The sequence below is a fragment of the Procambarus clarkii genome, chromosome 34, assembly GCF_040958095.1.
Source record: "Procambarus clarkii isolate CNS0578487 chromosome 34, FALCON_Pclarkii_2.0, whole genome shotgun sequence".
Lineage (NCBI taxonomy): Eukaryota > Metazoa > Arthropoda > Malacostraca > Decapoda > Cambaridae > Procambarus > Procambarus clarkii.
In genome coordinates, this window is record NC_091183.1 from 30,889,515 (window position 1) to 30,912,419 (window position 22,905).

Below are 22,905 nucleotides of genomic sequence, written 5' to 3' on the forward strand. Positions count from 1 at the left end.
AAAATCGATAATCTCTGAAAGTTCTTCACCAATTGCTTTGAAATTTTCACACAATGTTCCATTCGCATCCAAGCAGATTTTTATATACATACTATATAGATGTCACGTCTGTGACGGTAAAAAAAACATGCTTTTTCTAAATAACTTTATTTTACATGTGTTTTTCATGAGAGGGAAATCTTCGAAACCACTTTACTGATTGCTTTCAAATTTTGACACAACTTTGCATTCGAATAGGCACGTCTTTATGTATATATATATATATATATATATGCAAACAAGCCTGAATGGTCCCCAGGACTATATACAACTGAAAACTCACACCCCAGAAGTGACTCGAACCCATACTCCCACAACTGGTATGTACAGGGACGCCTTAATCCGCTTGACCATCACGACCGGACATAAGGAAGTGATAGCCGAGGCTATATGAACCACTTCCCCGCCGGCACTCGGATGGTAATCTTGGGCATAGCATTTTATCAAATCACCTCATTCTTTGGGGCACACGTGAGGAACACAAACACGTGTTTTGTGTTCCTCACGTGTGCCCCAAAGAATGAGGTGATTTGATAAAATGCTATGCCCAAGATTACCATCCGAGTGCCGGCGGGGAAGTGGTTCATATAGCCTCGGCTATCACTTCCTTATGTCCGGTCGTGATGGTCAAGCGGATTAAGGCGTCCCTGTACATACCAGTTGTGGGAGTATGGGTTCGAGTCACTTCTGGGGTGTGAGTTTTCAGTTATATATATATATATATATATATATATATATATATATATATATATATATATATATATATATATATATATATATATATATATATATATATATATGTCGTACCTAATAGCCAGAACGCACTTGTCAGCCTACTATGCAAGGCCCGATTTGCCTAATAAGCCAAGTTTTCCTGAATTAATATATTTTCTCAATTTTTTTTCTTATGAGATGATAAATCTACCCATTTCATTATGTATGAGGTCAATTTTTTTTATTGGAGTTAAAATTAACGTAGATATATGACCGAACCTAACCAACCCTACCTAACCTAACCTAACCTAACCTATCTCTATAGGTTAGGTTAGGTTAGGTAGCCGAAAAAGTTAGGTTAGGTTAGGTTAGGTAGGTTAGGTAGTCGAAAAACAATTAATTCATGAAAACTTGGCTTATTAGGCAAATTGGGCCTTGAATAATAGGCTGAGAAGTGCGTTCTGGCTACTAGGTACGACATATATATATATATATATATATATATATATATATATATATATATATATATATATATATATATATATATATATATATATATATATATATATATATATATATATACATATATATATATATATATATATATATATATATATATATATATATATATATATATATATATATATATATATATATGTCGTACCTAGTAGCCAGAACGCACTTCTATGCCTACTATGCAAGGCCCGATTTGCCTAATAAGCCAAGTTTTCACGAATTAATTGTTTTACGACTACCTAACCTACCTAACCTAACCTAACCTAACTTTTTAGGCTACCTAACCTAACCTAACCTATAGAGATAGGTTAGGTTAGGTTAGGTAGGGTTGGTTAGGTTCGGTCATATATCTACGTTATTTTTAACTCCAATAAAAAAAAAATGACCTCATACGTAATGAAATGGGTAGCTTTATCATTTCATGAGAAAAAAATTAGAGAAAAGATATTAATTCAGGAAAACTTGGCTTATTGGGCTAATCGGGCCTTGCATAGTAGGCTGAGAAGTGCGTTCTGGCTACTAGGTACGACATATATATATATATATATATATATATATATATATATATATATATATATATATATGTCGTACCTAATAGCCAGAACGCACTTCTCTGCCTACTATTCAAGGCCCGATTTGCCTAATAAGCCAAGTTTTCATGAATTAATGTTTTTTCGTCTACCTAACCTACCTAACCTAACCTAACCTAGCTTTTTTTGGCTACCTAACCTAACCTTACCTATAAATATAGGTTAGGTTAGGTTAGGTAGGGTTGGTTAGGTTCGGTCATATATCTACGTTAATTTTAACTCCAATAAAAAAAATTGACCTCATACATAGAGAAAAGGGTTGCTTTATCATTTCATAAGAAAAAAATTATAGTAAATATATTATTTCAGGAAAACTTGGCTTATTAGGCAAATCAGGCCTTGAATAGTAGGCTGAAAAGTGAGTTCTGGCTACTAGGTACGACATATATATATATATATATATATATATATATATATATATATATATATATATATATATATATATATATATATATATGTCGTACCTAGTAGCCAGAACTCACTTCTCAGCCTACTATGCAAGGCCCGATTTGCCTAATAAGCTAAGTTTTCATGAATTAATAGTTTTTCGACTATCTAACCTACCTAACCTAACCTAACCTAACTTTTTCGGCTACCTAACCCAACCTAACCTATAAAGATTGGTTAGGTTAGGTTAGGTAGGGTTGGTTAGGTTCGGTCATATATCTACGTTAATTTTAACTCCAATAAAAAAAAATTGACCTCATACATAATGAAATGGGTAGCTTTATCATTTCATAAGAAAAAAATTAGAGAAAATATATCAATTCAGGAAAACTTGGCTTATTAGGCAAATCGGGCCTTGAATAGTAGGCCGAGAAGTGCGTTCTGGCTACTAGGTACGACATATATATATATATATATATATATATATATATATATATATATCCCTTCAATTGCGCATCGCATCATATGATGCTATCACCGACTTGCAGTAAATTGCGCATCGCATCATGTGATGCTTTGGAGTACTACGCAAGATTTAAATTGCCCGCGGATACACGGGGTTCACCACACCTTCATCAGGACTCTTGTAAACAGACGCCATTTTTAAAAAAAATCGTGGGCTAAACTCCCGGGTGTTAGGGGCCTCAGTATTGAGTCAGCTACCAAGCCTGACGCACGCAGCATGAACTCACAGCACTGCTGTTCAGCTTGTGACCACAGCATCGCCTAAAAATGCCATAATATACTTGTTCATGCTATTATGTAGCGATGATATTATTACAGAAGACCCCTGACTGTGATAAAACTGACTAGGGTTCTGATAATAGCAGGATTGTGGTGATATTTGGCGCTGTGCGCCATGGAGGGAGAAGTAATGCTGTGGAAGGGAGGATGGTGGCGTTGTCTTTTGAGTGTGTGTGGCCACCTTTTATTGACTGCACTCACCATACCAGCTTAGTGGTTCGCTATGGTGAACACAAATGTAGATACTTATATATAACGTGTGTATAGTGTTAGATAACAGCGAGAGGAGAAGATTGGGAGCCGCCATTTTGGTGAGGGAGGAGCGTCGTCTGCAGGACTTATCATGTTGTTTACTAATGACCACGATAGTCTTTGGGCACCATACCAGTTTACTTGTACAAGTATGGTGAATAAAACAGGTAGATATTTATATATAATGTGTATATATAGCGTAATAACACCACAAACAGTATTGTTGTAGGAGAAATATTAGTGCGTCTGGCCTTGAGGGCGGCCGCCACCAGCTGACTGTGTGAGTAGCTACGTCTTTGAGCCTTTACTCACCATACAAGTTTAGATGTACAGTTATGGTGAACAAAACATGTAAATACTTATATATAACGTCTGTATATAAAAGCAAAAACAGTATGGTGGGTGGAGAATGGTGGCAAGTCAGGTGAGGTGAGGTGAGGGAGTGGCAGCCAGTGGCAGCAAGTCACTGCCTGCCACTGCCACTCAGCATACCAACTTAGTGGTTCGTCATGGTGAACAAAACATGCAGATACTTATATATAACCTGTGTATATAGTGTAATAACCGACAAAGTATTTGTTCACTGTTTGATGAACATAATTGAATCAACAATATGCACACCATATTTTTAAGTACAGCGATGATTCACTCATTTTATTATATAAATATATCACACTACACACTATTGAATAATATTACAGCAAAAAAACTACGAGAAATCAATCAGAGACATTGAAATAATTAGGTAATTATCTCTTTATGGAAACTCTAGCCTGACAGCTGGCGATCAACAGACCGCCTGGGACGCACGCTCAGTCAGCGCCTGATTTTTGGCAGAATATATATTTATATATATATATGTCGTACCTAGTAGCCAGAACGCACTTATCAGCCTACTATGCAAGGCCCGATTTGCCTAATAAGCCAAGTTTTCATGAAATAATTGTTTTTCGACTTCCTAACCTACCTAACCTAACCTAACCTAACTTTTTCGGCTACCTAACCTAACCTAACCTATCTTTATAGGTTAGGTTAGGTTAGGTAGGGTTGGTTAGGTTCGGTCAAATATCTACGTTAATTTTAACTCTAATAAAAAAAATTGGCCTCATACATAATGAAATGGGTAGCTTTATCATTTCATAAGAAAAAAAATTGAGAAAATATATTAATTCAGGAAAACTTGGCTTATTAGGCAAATCGGGCCTTGAATAGTAGCCTGAGAAGTGCATTTTGGCTACTAGGTACGACATATATATATATATATATATATATATATATATATATATATATATATATATATATATATATATATATATATATATATATATATGTATATATATATATATATATATATATATATATATATATATATATATATACATGCCTCACCTGTTACAGGAAAAAAGATGCTTTTTTTGCAAAACAGTGCCATCTGTTGGACGTAGGAGCAACACACACCGTAATCTCCGAAAGTTCTTCAGTATTTGCTTTGAAATTTTGACACAACGTTGCATTCGAATAGGCGTGTATTTTTATATAGCTACTATATAGATGCCACCCCCCGTGACAGGTAAAAACATGCGTTTTTGAAAAACAGCGCCATCCCTTGCACACAATGGCAACATGCACGCTATAATAAATATGTCACGAATTCCATTTCAGTGTTTCCAATTGAATTGATAAATTTTATTTTCATAGATTTCGATTAATTTATTTTATATTGAATTATTTTGTGTAACATTGTGTTGGAATTGAGCTGTGTTGTATACCATACCGTTCATTTCGTAAGTATAGATGTCACACCTGTGACAGGTAAAACTATGTCTTTCTTGAAAAACAGCACCATCTGTTGCATGTAAGAGCAACACACATGCTATACTAAATATGTTACAATTCCATTTCAATGTTTCTGATTGCATTGATAAATTAAATTTTCATAGATTTTGATTTATTTTCATTTTGATTTAATTATTTTGTACGAATTGCATTGGAATTCAGCTGTGTTATTTACCAGACCGCTCATTTCGTGAGTATACTATATTTTTTTATTTTTTCATATTTTCATTTCATTTTTTAACTGTTTTTCTTATAATTAAGTGATGGGGACATCAGTTCATCGGGATGTTCCCAATTTTCTGATGGGAATATCAGACCATTTGGGAAGGCATCGGACGAGGGAGTGGGGAATGGTGGAGATAATGAGGGGTGGAAGTGAGAGATGGTGGGGAGGACGAGGGGACAATGGAAGTGGTAATGGAGAGGAAGGACGAGAGGACATGGAGGTTTGGGATGGTGGGGACGAGGGGATGGGTGAATGGAGAATGGTGGGGAGGACGAGAGGACGGTGGAGTGGGGAATGTAGGGAATGGTTGAGAAGCCGAGGAGATGGGTGAAGGGGGGAATGGTGGGGAGGACTGGGGGACAGGGAAGGTTGCTGTGGCTCAGCAACGCATATGTGTTGCTGAGCCACAGCAACGCGTGGCCGGTTACGGCTGGTAATTGATAAATATTTCATTTTCAAGAATCCACGACAAAGCTAAATGAATATAATGAACTGCCTGAAATTTAATATTTCTGAACCTGAAAAGATTTTTCATGAAAAATATTGTGTGCTATAACTGTGATTCCAGATATCATGGGTCCCGCGGACTGGTGGTGGGAGCGGGTTGTGTTGGCAGTGTGGGGGCTGGTGACGGTGGTGTTGACACAGAGCTACGCCGGCAACCTCATGGCTCTCCTGGCTGTCAGACACATCCCTCAGCCATACCAATCCCGACAGCAAGTCCTGGACGACCCATCTGTTACCATAATATGGTTGAAAGGTTCTGCTATCGAAGATATTTTACATGTAGGTAAATGAAAATATATATTTTCATTATACATATGTATTTTTTGCATGGCTGTTAAAGAGGTCACAAGCAGGTTGACCAACGAACTCAACATCTGGTTCCTGGACGATGGCACCCTGGCAGGGACACAGGAGTCCCTGCTAGAAGATCTACAGCTGGTGAAATCTAAGGGAGAGGAGTTAGGACTCACCCTAAACCCATTAAAGTGTGAATATTATCTCATCTAGCCAACCAACCATAGATGCAGTGTGAATCATATTGCCAGGAGGGGTGTTCAGTGGTTGGTCCTCGACCAACTTTTTTAAACGACTCCAAACAGGCTAAATGGGATAACTCCATTGTAGAGAACACACCAAAGCATTGTTGGAGGCAGGGCACGTCTCCCTGCTGTGCAAGCTCCCAATGCCAGGGACTTCCTGTTGGCAGTTCCTTTTTCCGTCTTGAGCGCTCGCTTGGACCATTGGACCCTAAGTATTTCTGTAGCCCTGCACCTTGCCGCCCCTATATCCATCGAACACCGGTGTATATGCGGCAATGAACAGGTGGACCAATACGGCAACCATGCTCTCATCTGTCGTAAGGCACAGGAAAAGATTACCAGACATGAAGCAGTCAATGACATCATCAAGGGAAGTTTGGCTACAACTGAGTGTGCTGCACAAAGGGAACCTCAGTTGCGCAGACCAGACAACAGCCATAAATACCCAGATGGAGTCATCCCTGCAGCCATGGAGGGAAGGTAAACAGGCTGTATGGGATTACACGTGTGCATCTTCATTGGCTGATACCTATCTACGTTACAGCACAGTTAAGGGAGGTGGGGCAGCCACCTTCAGGGAGACCCAGAAAACCAACAAGTACAGAGATCTAGAACGTTGTTACAGGTTCGTGCCAATAAGTTCTGAGACACTGGGCAGCTGGGATAAATGTGCACTTCTTAAAGTGCACATTTAAGCCCACCTGCTTTAAAGTTCTTAAAGCAGGTGGGCGAGGAACTCATTGGGAAAACTAAAGACTTCCGAGCGGCCAGTTTCCTGTTCTAGTGCCTCAGTGTCGCAGTTCAGGGGGGGGGGAAATGCGTGCAGTATCATGGGTTCGCACCCAACCTTCAAGGAGCTGGACGAGGTCTTCGAACAATGATTGTTATATTATATATATATATATATATATATATATATATATATATATATATATATATATATATATATATATATATATATATATATATATATATATATATATATATATATATATATATATGCGAACAAGCCTGAATGGTCCCCAGGACAATATGCAACTGAAAACTCACACCCCAGAAGTGACTCGAACCCATACTCCCAGGAGCAACACAACTGGTATGTACAAGACGCCTTAATCCACTTGACCATCACGACCGGACAAAATGAGGTGATAGCCGAGGCTATTTGAACCACCCCACCGCCGGCACTCGGATAGTAATCTTGGGCATAGCATTTTACCAAATCACCTCATTCTTTGGGGCACACGTGAGGAACACAAATGCGAACAAGCCTGAATGGTCCCCAGGACAATATGCAACTGAAAACTCACACCCCAGAAGTGACTCGAACCCATACTCCCAGGAGCAACACAACTGGTATGTACAAGACGCCTTAATCCACTTGACCATCACGACCGGACAAAATGAGGTGATAGCCGAGGCTATTTGAACCACCCCACCGCCGGCACTCGGATAGTAATCTTGGGCATAGCATTTTACCAAATCACCTCATTCTTTGGGGCACACGTGAGGAACACAAATGCGAACAAGCCTGAATGGTCCCCAGGACAATATGCAACTGAAAACTCACACCCCAGAAGTGACTCGAACCCATACTCCCAGGAGCAACACAACTGGTATGTACAAGACGCCTTAATCCACTTGACCATCACGACCGGACAAAATGAGGTGATAGCCGAGGCTATTTGAACCACCCCACCGCCGGCACTCGGATAGTAATCTTGGGCATAGCATTTTACCAAATCACCTCATTCTTTGGGGCACACGTGAGGAACACAAATGCGAACAAGCCTGAATGGTCCCCAGGACAATATGCAACTGAAAACTCACACCCCAGAAGTGACTCGAACCCATACTCCCAGGAGCAACACAACTGGTATGTACAAGACGCCTTAATCCACTTGACCATCACGACCGGACAAAATGAGGTGATAGCCGAGGCTATTTGAACCACCCCACCGCCGGCACTCGGATAGTAATCTTGGGCATAGCATTTTACCAAATCACCTCATTCTTTGGGGCACACGTGAGGAACACAAATGCGAACAAGCCTGAATGGTCCCCAGGACAATATGCAACTGAAAACTCACACCCCATTCAGACTTGTTCGCATTTGTGTTCCTCACGTGTGCCCCAAAGAATGAGGTGATTTGGTAAAATGCTATGCCCAAGATTACTATCCGAGTGCCGGCGGTGGGGTGGTTCAAATAGCCTCGGCTATCACCTCATTTTGTCCGGTCGTGATGGTCAAGTGGATTAAGGCGTCTTGTACATACCAGTTGTGTTGCTCCTGGGAGTATGGGTTCGAGTCACTTCTGGGGTGTGAGTTTTCAGTTGCATATTGTCCTGGGGACCATTCAGGCTTGTTCGAATTTGTGTTCCTCACGTGTGCCCCAAAGAATGAGGTGATTTGGTAAAATGCTATGCCCAAGATTACTCTCCGAGTGCCGGCGGTAGGGTGGTTCAAATAGCCTCGGCTATCACCTCATTTTGTCCGGTCGTGATGGTCAAGTGGATTAAGGCGTCTTGTACATACCAGTTGTGTTGCTCCTGGGAGTATGGGTTCGAGTCACTTCTGGGGTGTGAGTTTTCAGTTGCATATTGTCCTGGGGACCATTCAGGCTTGTTCGCATTTGTGTTCCTCACGTGTGCCCCAAAGAATGAGGTGATTTGGTAAAATGCTATGCCCAAGATTACTATCCGAGTGCCGGCGGTGGGGTGGTTCAAATAGCCTCGGCTATCACCTCATTTTGTCCGGTCGTGATGGTCAAGTGGATTAAGGCGTCTTGTACATACCAGTTGTGTTGCTCCTGGGAGTATGGGTTCGAGTCACTTCTGGGGTGTGAGTTTTCAGTTATATATATATATATATATATATATATATATATATATATATATATATATATATATATATATATATATATATATATATATATATATATATATATATATATATATATATATATATATATATTGTCACGTGGGGGGTGGTGGGCCGGGGCTCTGCTAGCACTCGGCTGCTAGGGGCTCTAAAGGCTGAATACTCAGCCCCTCCGACTCCCGGGATTCACCGGAGTCTCCTTGGTCACACAGGAGAGGACCAACAATGCCCACCTCCGCAGGTCTTTGCTTCCACCACAAAAGGGGTGCCACTGATTCACCCTGGAAGGCCTTCAGTCAAACACGGGGAAACTGCTGTTAACAGTTCCGGCCTAGACCCATGGGGGAGTGAAGGAAGACTCAGGCTTACCTTATAACCATAACCTCCCTGAGTCTTGCCTGCCAGACAAAAAAAGGGTGCAGGAACTCCTTTCCCGCCTGTCTTCTCTATCTTCTTCTTAGCAAGGCCGCCAGCTGGGTTATTATATCTGCACCCCAGCAATGCAGTTCAGTGGGTGTATTATATATTGTTTGTAGCCAGAAGATTGCTACTCCCATAGATCTGCTACTAGACTGTTGGCCCAGGGTACTCTCCCAGGAAGGTCTGTGTGGCTTTACCTCTGTCTAGCAACTACGTTAATAGTTGTCACCATTCAGGCACCGATACTGATCGGATGGCTAAGGGTACACTTTTATGTAAGTCTGTGCTGTCTTTACCACCCTCCAGGCGATAAGAACTTCTATAGAGAACGTTGTGTCCCCTACGTGGTACTATGATAACCTTCGTGTATGCTCATAGAGAATTATCATAAATGGAGGCACACTTAAACACAGTGATAAAATGTGTGAATTTACTGATGCAAATTACATGAACACACACAATCACAAATAATACATGAATATGGAAATATGGATAATAAGTCTGGAGATCGTCAGCCTCTTCTTCCACGACCTCCAACACTCCTTCAACTGAGCAGAAAGACAGGAGTCCCACACTCTCACAGGAGGGCCTCTTCACCACGTCGGCGCCTCTTCTTCACTGTCCTGTCATCCATACACACTGTCCTCTCTGACAGTCCTGGACACAAGCTGCCTTGCAGCCTACTCTACTACTAAAGTATTAATGTCCTGTTGCCACACACATAAGTAACTATTGTGGCCTAACTAGCCTACTCACACAAGGGGTAATGGGAGGGAAAATGATCTACCTTACATTCCTGGCTCACGACGCCTGTCCCTCGATGGTGTGAGGTTCCCACGCTTCCTTGGGTCGATCCTTGACGATCCAGGACGTTCCACAGGTCCTCAGGTGTCGTGGAGCCTTCGCGTCGTCGCCGTTCCAATCCCTGAGATTCAGCTGCCCCAATCCTGGTTCATCGATGGGCGCTGGGCTAATCACTATTTTTCCCACACTCGCCCCTTCCACAAGGCGTTGCTCCTTGTCCTAGGCACGGTGTCGTCCTTCCAAGACCCTCAGTGGATGTGACCCGGTCACAGCTAGGCTTGCCCGCCACACCTTTTCTGACCCTCAACGTTCAACGTCGCCGCCCTGCGTCGTCGCCGAATATTTTCCAAGTTTGGCCCTCTTTCGCTCAATAAACTTGGTTCCTTTTGCTTCCCAGAAGCGCGGGGTCTCCAATATATCCGATGGGCTGCAATAGCCAGCACTAATCCACTAAGAAAGGCTTGTAGAGCCTCTAATCCTGGAGAGCAGACCGAGGGGCGTCCTGTCGCTTCCAAGGTCGGGTCACTTCTGACGTTGGCGCCGCCCGGGGCACTCGGTGACGTCATGGCGGGCCCTGATTTGTCGCCCACGACATAAGTCGGCCAATCCGCGATCGGCTAGTGTCCCTTCCAAAAGGTCATATCTGCATTAGGGGATACTCTTTCATTTTATAACAGGGCGCCAATTTCCCTTTATTTACAACTTATAATGTAACTTCCTTCCCTTTACTGGCAGTCGGTCTGGTCGCCACATATATCATTAGACTCCCTGAACCTCAGAGAATCAGTAGGGAGAGCTGATATGACTCTTAAAGCAGGCAAACGAAAGAGATAGGAGAGGGCACCGTAACATACCCCTCCCCTTAAAATAAGAGTCATATCGGTTAGTAAATCCGGGAGAGGGCATCTGCCACCACATTCTCCCTTCCTTTAATGTGCCTGATTTCTAGCCAGTACTCTTGGAACAGTAGGGCCCATCTTGTCAGCCTTTGGTTCGTGTTCTTCATCCTGTGCACGAACGTCAAGGGGTTATGATCAGTGAACACTTGCACCGGTCTAGTACCTCCACCCACATAGATGTCAAAATGCTTCAGTGCCAGGATCAGGGCCAAGGCTTCCTTTTCCACTGTACTATAAGCCCTCTGGTACTTTTCGAATTTCCTCGAGTAGAATGCCACTGGACGGTGGACTCCGTCCTTCTCTTGAGCTAACATGGCTCCAATCCCCACGTCGCTAGCGTCGACGTATAAGATAAAGTCTGACTCAAAGTCAGGCGAAATCAGCACTGGCGCTTCAGTCAACAACTTCTTAGTCTTCTCAAAGGACTCCTGGCATGCTTCCCCCCACTTCCATCTAACGTTCTTAGATAGCAATTCAGTCAGAGGGTGTGCCACTGTCGAGAAGTTATTGCAAAATCCTCTATAGTATCCAACCATCCCTAAATATCGTAACAATTCCTTTCTCGTCCTGGGATTCGGATATTCTTTGATTGCCATCACTTTCTGGTCTACTGGAGTCACTTCCCCTTGACCCACGACGAAACCTAAGTATTCTAATTGGGCCTTTCCGAATTCGCTCTTGGCCAGATTAACGGTCAGGTTCGCTTCTTCCAACCGTTGGAATAACTCCGTCAGTCGATTCATGTGTTGTTTCCAGCTATCGGCGTACACCACTATATCATCTATATACACGGCGCAGCCTTCCATCCCTCTTAGCACTTCGTTCATCATCCTCTGAAAGCAACTTCCGCTGTTCTTCATACCAAACGGAAGCACTTTGTACTGGTACAATCCGTCTGGAGTAGCAAACGCTGAGATCTTTCTCGCACTCGGAGACAAAGGGATTTGATAATACCCTTTCAGCAGGTCGGCCTTGGTGACAAACCTTGCATTTCCTACTTGGTCGACGCAATCACTTATTCGGGGCATCGGGTGAGAATCTGACACGGTTATGGCATTCACTTTACGATAGTCAGTGCAAAAACGATATGATCCGTTACTCCTCTTGACCAGCACACAGGGTGAGCTCCACCCACCGTTGCTGGGCTCAGCGAGATCATTCGCTAGCAGATATTCCACCTCCTGTTGCATGATCTGCCTCTTCTCGGGACTCACCCGATAAGCACTCTGCTTGATTGGCTTTCCTCCGCACACGTCCACCTCGTGCACCACACTCTTGTGCCGTCGGGGCACATCCGTGAAAAGCGACTGGTTCCTTCTTATCAGGGTCACTAGTTCTCTCCTTTTCTCTTTATCCAGATGACGCAGCCTGTCTTCTAGGTGTGTCAAACTCTCTGTATTCGACAGGCGCGTACCATCGGCACGGGCCCACTTTCTCTCCTCCGCTGGCAACACTTGGTCCATCTCCATACACAGAACCAATTTCCCCTCTCGCGACTGTGTTGCTCCCTTCACTCCCGCACTCTCTTGCTCCTCTGCGAAGTATGGCTTTAAACGATTGATATGACACACCTGTGTCTTGTTAGGGCGATTCGGCTTGCTGATCTCATAATTCACAGGACCCACACGCCGAACAACCGAGTATGGACCACCAAAGCGTGATTCCGTCACTCTACCCCTCCCAGGTAGCAACATCATCACTCTGGCTCCTGCCTCGAACTCCCTTGGGACAGCCTTCTTGTCGTACCAGATCGACATCTTCTCTTGCGCTGTCTTCAAGTGATCAGCAGCCAGCTCCTTTGCCGTTTTCAATCGTTCATGGAATCTTCGCACATACTCTTCCACTGTCACTAATATCTTCTCCGCCGTCATCCGCTCCTTCAGCATCAATAACGGGCTCCTTACTTCGTGCCCAAACACTAGCTGGAATGGAGAGAATCCCAGGGACTCAACTATAGCATCTCGGATCGCGAACAGGGCTGGACAGACAGCCTCATCCCATTCCGCTCCCTCTTCAGCACAATACACTCTTAAGATAGTCTTCAGAGTTGAATGGAACCTCTCAATCGCTCCCTGCGATTGAGGTCTATAAGGAGACGATCGTAGTTGGGCTATTCCCCAGCTCGCAATAGCCTGCCTAAACCACCTCGACTGGAAAACACTTCCACAGTCGGACTGGATCTCCTTGGGCACACCTACTCAAGCAAAGAACCGCTGAAGGTGTCCCATGATGCATTTCGATGTCACCTTCCGCACTGGGATCGCCTCTGGAAATCTCGTCGAAGCACACATGATAGTCAATAAGTAAGTGTTCCCTTTTCTTGTCTTAGGTAGTGGCCCCACGACGTCGATTATTAGGCGCTCAAACGCCTGGCCAAATGCTGGAACTGGAACTAAAGGTGCTTTCGGGATGGCAGGGACGTTCTTCCCCGCTCTCTGGCACGGGAAACACGTCTTGCAAATTCTTCTTACATCCGCGTCCATGCCCGGCCAATAAAAATGTTCCCGAAGCCTGCCTAAGGTCTTGGTTACTCCCAAGTGACCCGCGGGATCCACTGTGTGTGCAAGCTTTAGCACCGCGCATCTGTACTGAGCTGGCACCACCACCTGATGCCTCACTCTCAGCATATCATCGCCCGCTTCTTCCCTAACCGGCCTCCACTGCCTCATTAGCACTCCCTTCTCCACGAAGAAATAAGTCGGTGACTTGGGTCCAGCGAGACCTCCTTCCGCCTCCCGTACCAACTCAGGAAACTCTTCCTTTTGCAGCTCACCTAGACGGGTGCGGTCAATACCTAAAGGACTGGTGAGAGTAACTTGGACACTCTTATCTGACGCTTCCTCACCTGTCGCTTGTCCTCTGGCCTCCTCTTGGAACAAATGATCGAGCCCCAGGTCACCCGGCATGTTCTCTTCGGCGTGACTGGATCCGCTCACATCACCTTCATTGACGTCTCGTCCTGACGTCACTGCGCATACTGGAAATGCCACTCTCGCAATTTCCATTTCGCCACTACTGGCGCCCGTCTTGCGGCTCTGTTGATAGGGCTCTACACACTCCTCACCCTTAATCAAATTCGGGAGAACACATCCCCCACAGGAGTCATTCCCTAGGATCACATCCTCGGCAGTAAAGCACAGACCCCTGCCAAGAGAGTTTGACAACCATAGTCTGAATTAAGAGTCACCCTATGGAGGGGCATCCTCACTTGTCCCCCCAACGTCCTTATCAGGGCCTCCCCTGTACTTGAACTTCTATAGTCCTCGGGGAAGAGGGATTCACTAACAAGGGTGAAGTCAGACCCAGTGTCCCTCAGCATCCTCGCTGGCACAGGATCAGCTCCCCTTATCTTCACCGTCCCCTCACACACAAAGGGGTGGATCCTCTTCTCACTCATCACCGGCATATCACCTGAATAATCGTTGGCTTCTCCGCTTTCCATCCTCGCGAAAGCCACGTTTCCACCGTGCCTGGGGCGACCGCACTCCCTTGCAAGGTGTCCTCGTCCCCCACAGTTGTAACACCGACCGCCTCTCCTAGGCGATCCTCTACCAGTCCTCCTGGTAGCACCAATGGTAGAGGTTCCCTGAGTCCTCCTAGGACTCTCTGTCGTCGGTTCCTGGGCAGCGGTACTCGCTCCCGAGCTAGGTCCACTGCTCACAGGTTGGGGCTTCCTCCCCGCTTCCCTTGAGCTCTTGAACTGGGTTACCTCATTGGGTACACTACCCTTGGGAGAGTCCCCACCCATCCTCGCTCCTCCTGAACTCCTAAGGTTCCCTCCCGACCTGCGGTAAGGCGAGTGTCTGGGCGGCCCCTCCTGAGATGTAGTGCCTCCTCCAGCATGTCGGCTCGGTCCGCTGCAGCCTTCAGGTCCTTAATACCTGCTTCTCTCAACCTTACTCGCAACTCAGGATGGAGCACTGACATAAACTTCTCCATCACTATCAGTCGTTTGATATCATCCACCGACTCCGCTTCCTCCGCCTTCAACCATCGTAGGAATTTCCGTTCCATATCCCTGGCGGTCTCGGCGTAAGTCTTTCCTGACGCTCTTGTATACTCTCTGAACCGCTTCGGGTACATCTCCGGAGTCAGCCGGAATGAGTGGAGCACCACATTCTTAATCGCGTCGTAACTAGTACACTCCTTTAGGTCCAGCATGTTATAGGCTTCCCGGGCCTCACCAGTCAACCTGCCCTGGACTAGAGCAGCCCAATCATCTTCTGGCCACTCCTTCAGAGTTGCTATCCGTTCAAAGTGTTCGAAGAACGCCTCAGCCTCTTGTGGTTCGAACGTAGGTAAGTCACGTTCCCTTACCTTGAGGTCATCTCGCCGTGCAGGTAGTGAGGGCAGACCACACTCAACGCGACGCAATTCGACTTCTTTCTTTGCCTTTATCTCCTCCAGTCGCAGTTGTCTCTCCTTCTTCCCGTTGCAGCCGAGCTTCTCTCTCACGCTCCTCTCGCTGCAGCCGTGCTTCTCGCTCACGCTCCTCTCGCTGCAGCCGTGCCTCTCGCTCACGCTCCTCTCGCTGCAGCTCAGCCGCACGTTCCTCTCGCTGCATTTGCACTTCTCTCTCCTCTCGTCGCAGCTGGGCTTCCAGTTGCATCTTCATTATTTCCAGTTGCAGGCTCCTCTTACTACAGCTGGACCTTCCACTGCTCCCATGTTCACTGTGAATTCTCTCCACACTGGTAGGCGCTTGGGGTGGCTCTAGTCGGGACGGTTCACCTTGCGACGGCTCTCCTCGGGACGGCTCCTCTTGAGATGGCTCTTCTCCCGTCGCCTCCTCTCAAGCTGTGAGCTGTGCCATGATCTCTATCCTTCGCTCCGCTACCTTAGTCGTCCTCAACCTGATCCCACAGTGGTTTGCCACTTGTTGGAGCTGGGCCTTGGTACACTCCTCCAAAATTCTCTCGTCCCTTGTGTCAATAAATTTCTTTACTTTGTCCTCCTCCATCTCTATATCATTGAGCATACACGACAGCACAGACAAGTTAGTAGGCACTAATTTCACCGTTTCAGTCCCTTAGCCGGTTGAGTAACAGTACTACTGAATTCACTGGCCACACTGTATTAGTACCCTGGCAACACTTGTCTTGAAATTTGGGCCACACTGTAGCTTGATCCGCGCTTCCTGGCGAAGTTCCCAGTTCTTGGCTAACGGGGTTCGAATCCTGGCAAGGTCGCCAGTTCTCTGTCACGTGGGGGGGGTGGTGGGCCGGGGCTCTGCTAGCACTCAACTGCTAGGGGCTCAAAAGGCCGAATACTCAGCCCCTCCGACTCCCAGGATTCACCGGAGTCTCCTTGGTCACACAGGAGAGGACCAACAATGCCCACCTCCGCAGGTCTTTGCTTCCACCACAAATGGGGTGCCACTGATTCACCCTGGAAGCCCTTCAGCCAAACACGGGGAAACTGCTGTTAACAGTTCCGGCCTAGACCCGTGGAGAAGTGAAGGAAGACTCAGGCTTACCTTATAACCATAATCTCCCTGAGTCTTGCCTGCCAGACAAAAAAAGGGTGCAGGAACTCCTTTCCCGCCTGTCTTCTCTATCTTCTTCTTAGCAAGGTCGCCAGCTGGGTTATTATATCTGCACCCCAGCAATGCAGTTCAGTGGGTGTATTATATATTGTTTGTAGCCAGAAGATTGCTACTCCCATAGATCTGCTACTAGACTGTTGGCCCAGGGTACTCTCCCAGGAAGGTCTGTGTGGCTTTACCTCTGTCTAGCCACTACGTTAATAGTTGTCACCATTCAGGCACCGATACTGATCGGATGGCTAAGGGTACACTTTTATGTAAGTCTGTGCTGTCTTTACCACTCTCCAGGCAATAAGAACTTCTATAGAGAACGTTGTGTCCCCTATGTGGTATTATGATAACCTTCGTGTATGCTCATAGAGAATTATCATAAATGGAGGCACACTTAAACACAGTGATAAAATGTGTGAATTTACTGATGCAAATTACATGAACACACACACAATCACAAGTAATACATGAATATGGAAATATGGATAATAAGTCTGGAGATCGTCAGCCTCTTCTTCCACGACCTCCAACACTCCTTCAACTGAGCAGAAAGACAGGAGTCCCACACTCTCACAGGAGGGCCTCTTCACCACGTCGGCGCCTCTTCTTCACTGTCCTGCCATCCATACACACTGTCCTCTCTGACAGTCCTGGACACAAGCTGCCTTGCAGCCTACTCTACTACTAAAGTATTAATGTCCTGTTGCCACACACATAAGTAACTATTGTGGCCTAACTAGCGTACTCACACAAGGGGTAATGGGAGGGAAAATGATCTACCTTACATTCCTGGCTCACGACGCCTGTCCCTCGATGGTGTGAGGTTCCCACGCTTCCTTGGGTCGATCCTTGACGATCCAGGACGTTCCACAGGTCCTCAGGTGTCGTGGAGCCTTCGCGTCGTCGCTGTTCCAATCCCTGAGATTCAGCTGCCCCAATCCTGGTTCATCGATGGGCGCTGAGCTAATCACTATTTTTCCCACACTCGCCCCTTCCACAAGGCGTTGCTCCTTGTCCTAGGCACGGTGTCGTCCTTCCAAGACCCTCAGTGGATGTGACCCGGTCACAGCTAGGCTTGCCCGCCACACCTTTTCTGACCCTCAACGTCCAACGTCGCCGCCCTGCGTCGTCGCCGAATATTTTCCAAGTTTGGCCCTCTTTCGCTCAATAAACTTGGTTCCTTTTGCTTCCCAGAAGCGCGGGGTCTCCAATATATCCGATGGGCTGCAATAGCCAGCACTAATCCACTAAGAAAGGCTTGTAGAGCCTCTAATCCTGGAGAGCAGACCGAGGTGCGTCCTGTCGCTTACAAGGTCGGGTCACTTCTGACGTTGGCGCCGCCCGGGGCACTCGGTGACGTCATGGCGGGCCCTGATTTGTCGCCTGCGACCTAAGTCGGCCAATCCGCGATCGGCTAGTGTCCCTTCCAAAAGGTCATATCTGCATTAGGGGATACTCTGTCATTTTATAACAGGGCGCCAATTTCCCTTTATTTACAACTTATAATGTTACTTCCTTCCCTTTATTGGCAGTCGGTCTGGTCGCCACATATATCATTAGACTCCCTGAACCTCAGAGAATCAGTAGGGAGAGCTGATATGACTCTTAAAGCAGGCAAACGAAAGAGATAGGAGAGGGCACCGTAACATAATATATATATATATATATATATATATATATATATATATATATATATATATATATATATATATATATATATATATGCGGAAAATCCACAGAGAAATATGAAATGAGGTGAACGTTTCGGCTTGTTAAAGCCTTTGTCAACACCAGACTGACTAAGGAGAAGGGAGAAGGGGGAGGATATATAGGCCGACACCTGACCAACCCATCCCTAGGGTTGGTCAGGTGTAATTAACCAAAAACAGGTATAGCTTAGCTTAGAATGGTCAAAGAGGATTAAGCGGTCAGAGAATAAGGATGAAAGATTAAAGAAAAGCCTCATGAACACACAATATATGAATATACAATTATAATGAGACATTTTAAGCCTCTCTATCAGAGTTGTTTCTTAAACTGTTGTGCAATATTATAACTTAAAAATGGATCAAGTTTGTATATTCCAGTACTAACATTAAGAAGATTTGGACACTGACTGATTAGAGCAGACTCAATCAAATTCCGTTCCACGAAATCCCCACAATTGGTAATGCTTTTTGCCCCATTCCAGTTAATAATGTGATCACATAAACTCGTATGTAGATACAATGCATTAGACGTTTGGGCAGTTCTAATACTATAAGCATGTTGTGACAACCGCAATTGTAAGGACTTTCCTGTTTGTCCAAGGTACACAGAATCACAATCATTGCAGGGAATCGAATACACACAACCTGCTGTATCAGGGGAGTTTTTTATTAAATTGGATTTGATCGTACTATTAGTGAACACCAAATTTATATTAAGTTTCTTAAAAATCAGAGACAATTTTTCAAGTCCACTCGCATAAGGTACCACCAATGAGTTAATAATTTTTGGTTTCGCCTTAGGGACGCCTTTAAGAAACTTAATATAAATTTGGTGTTCACTAATAGTACGATCAAATCCAATTTAATAAAAAACTCCCCTGATACAGCAGGTTGTGTGTATTCGATTCCCTGCAATGATTGTGATTCTGTGTACCTTGGACAAACAGGAAAGTCCTTACAATTGCGGTTGTCACAACATGCTTATAGTATTAGAACTGCCCAAACGTCTAATGCATTGTATCTACATACGAGTTTATGCGATCACAATATTAACTGGAATGGGACAAAAAGCATTACCAATTGTGGGGATTTCGTGGAACGGAATTTGATTGAGTCTGCTCTAATCAGTCAGTGTCCAAATCTTCTTAATGTTAGTACTGGAATGTACAAACTTGATCCATTTTTAAGTTATAATATTGCACAACAGTTTAAGAAACAACTCTGATAGAGAGGCTTACAATGTCTCATTATAATTGTATATTCATATATTGTGTGTTCATGAGGCTTTTCTTTAATCTTTCATCCTTATTCTCTGACCGCTTAATCCTCTTTGACCATTCTAAGCTAAGCTATACCTGTTTTTGGTTAATTACACCTGACCAACCCTAGGGATGGGTTGGTCAGGTGTCGGCCTATATATCCTCCCCCTTCTCCCTTCTCCTTAGTCAGTCTGGTGTTGACAAAGGCTTTAACAAGCCGAAACGTTCACCTCATTTCATATTTCTCTGTGGATTTTCCGCATAAAATGATCAGTGTTTTGTGATCGTCAATTGCATATATATATATATATATATATATATATATATATATATATATATATATATATATATATATATATTATTAAATATGACCGAAAAAGTAAGATTAATAATTCTAACACGAATTTTCTCAATCTTTCGTACATTACGCTTCACTGTTGGAGGTAAATCAAAAATCACTTCTCCAAAATTCATTTTTATTTCTAGTCTAGAAATAAAAAATAGACAATAAATAAATAAATAGACTAGAAATAAAAATGAATTTTGGAGAAGTGATTTTTGATTTACCTCCAACAGTGAAGCGTAATGTACGAAAGATTGAGAAAATTCGTGTTAGAATTATTAATCTTACTTTTTCGGTCATATTTAATAATATATGTCTACAGGAAAGACTGCTACCAAAATATACTAATATATATATATATATATATATATATATATATATATATATATATATATATATATATATATATATATATATATATATATATATATATATATATATATATATATGTCGTACCTAGTAGCCAGAACGCACTTCTCGGCCTACTATGCAAGGCCCGATTTGCCTAATAAGCCAAGTTTTCCTGAATTAATATATTTTCTCTAAATTTTTTCTTACGAAATGATAAAGCTACCCATTTCTTTATGTATGAGGTCAATTTTTTTTTATTGGAGTTAAAATTAACGTAGATATATGACTGAACCTAACCAACCCTACCTAACCTAACCTAACCTATCTTTATAGGTTAGGTTAGGTTAGGTAGCCGAAAAAGTTAGGTTAGGTTAGGTAGGTTAGGTAGTCGAAAAACAATTAATTCATGAAAACTTGGCTTATTAGGCAAATCAGGCCTTGCATAGTAGGCTGAGAAGTGCGTTCTGGCTATTAGGTACGACATATATATATATATATATATATATATATATATATATATATATATATATATATATATATATATATATATATATATATATATATATATATATATATATATATATATATATATATACACACAGGTGAGTGCCAGTTATGCCCGCATCCCTCTATGGAGCAGGTGTGTAAAAACAGGTTTATCTCAGAAGGGTGGTCCCACCGTACCCTTCCTCGTATCTAATGGCCTTGGCTGAACCGTAACAGAGTTCCACACCCAGTGGAGCTGTGTGGGTCTTATATAAGAGTATTTAAGGAGTATTACATTATAAATCTCCCCAGGGGTTAAAAAAAAACATCAAATAATTTATTAATGCTTTTATTAGGTAAAAACCATAAATAATGTATAAGAAGTTAATTATGATATTTAATAATTGTAGTTATGGCTTCCTCACCCCCTCCACCTCCTCATCTTCATTTGAGTAGAATTCTGACGTCTCTCTGTCAGTGGTGAGTGGCGGAAGGTCTTGACTCCAAACTGCTCTCTTGGGGGTATGGGATTATCTTGAGGTTATCTTGAGATGATTTCGGGGCTTTTTTTTTTTTTTTTTTAGTGTCCCCGCAGCCCGGTCCTCGACCAGGCCTCCACCCACAGGAAGCAGCCCGTGACAGCTGACTAACACCCAGGTACCTATTTTACTGCTAGGTAACAGGGGCATAGGGTGAAAGAAACTCTGCCCATTGTTTCTCGCTGGCGCCTGGGATCGAACCCAGGACCACAGGATCACAAGTCCAGCGTGCTGTCCGCTCGGCCAACCGGCTCCCTTGTTGCCGTTGTTGGGGTGAGTTGGTTGGTCACTTTTTGGCTGAGTTTCCTTCTCCCCCACATCTGAAGTGTTCTGGAAAGAGATGGGAGAAATAATTTATAGTGATTAAAGGTTTTTTATAGGATTATATCTTTTATTAGAAAAATATTCTATTTTCTCTAAGAACAACTAGTACATACCTCCCCCCCTGCAGGAGAGGCCTTGTGTCCTCTACAGCAGGCATCGTCAATTAGGCTATGTAACAGCATCTTGTTTGGGGCAGACCCCCCACGTAGAATTACTACTCTACAAATGTGGACGGGTCCCAAGAACTGTACTGAAGAAAAATAAAGAGGCAAAAAATAGAGGATATACAAACTTTTTATTGTGGGGATAAAATAAAAATAAAATAAGTCGTTACCAGAAAGTGAGGGTAATACTAACCAGGCCCTTCATGGACTTCAATCTTCCCTGTGAGTGTTTTTGGAGAGACACCTTCCATTTTGTAGGAGGAGGAGATTTATGGTCTTCTGGGGAGATTGTGGGGTGAGAGGGGTTTTTATAGGGGGTAATTCCCTCCCCCCGTGTAAGGTAGGTTTCCTAGCTAACAAAAATATTCTCTACACTACCTATAAGAACCAACCCCTACACCTCTACAAAATGTCCTAACACAATGATGTTTCATAGGAAAATATCGTCTCGCATAAGCAAGGGCTCGTTTATCGTATAATTTTAAAGTAACGCTGGAAAATACATTATGTAAGTAATGTACTGTTGAAGGCAAGCCCAGATGGCTTATTCTGTGAACAAACATGGAGCAATATAAGCCACAGGCAAGAGTAAAATCAGTCTGGAGTCTGTAGCACATTCCAAACACCTCTGTTATTTTGTTAGTTTTAATAAATCCCTTAAAATAATGACCGTAAGTAACCAGTGACATTGCATAACTATCGAAAAAAAACATTCGATGTTTAACTTTATCAACATAAATACCTACCCAATGTCCCATAGTTTTTCTACTGTGTGATGGT

At 43.6% G+C, this 22,905-nt stretch overlaps 1 protein-coding gene across 1 annotated transcript in view; it reads left to right on the forward strand.

Moving 5' to 3' along the window:
• The window catches only part of LOC123762004 (probable glutamate receptor), a 437,835-nt gene that overhangs the window by 140,142 nt on the left and 274,788 nt on the right, over window positions 1-22,905 (forward strand). The window contains exon 9 of the mRNA XM_069335681.1: window positions 5,933-6,150. Coding sequence (XP_069191782.1) covers window positions 5,933-6,150 — 218 coding nt within the window. The remainder of the gene's footprint in view (window positions 1-5,932; window positions 6,151-22,905) is intronic.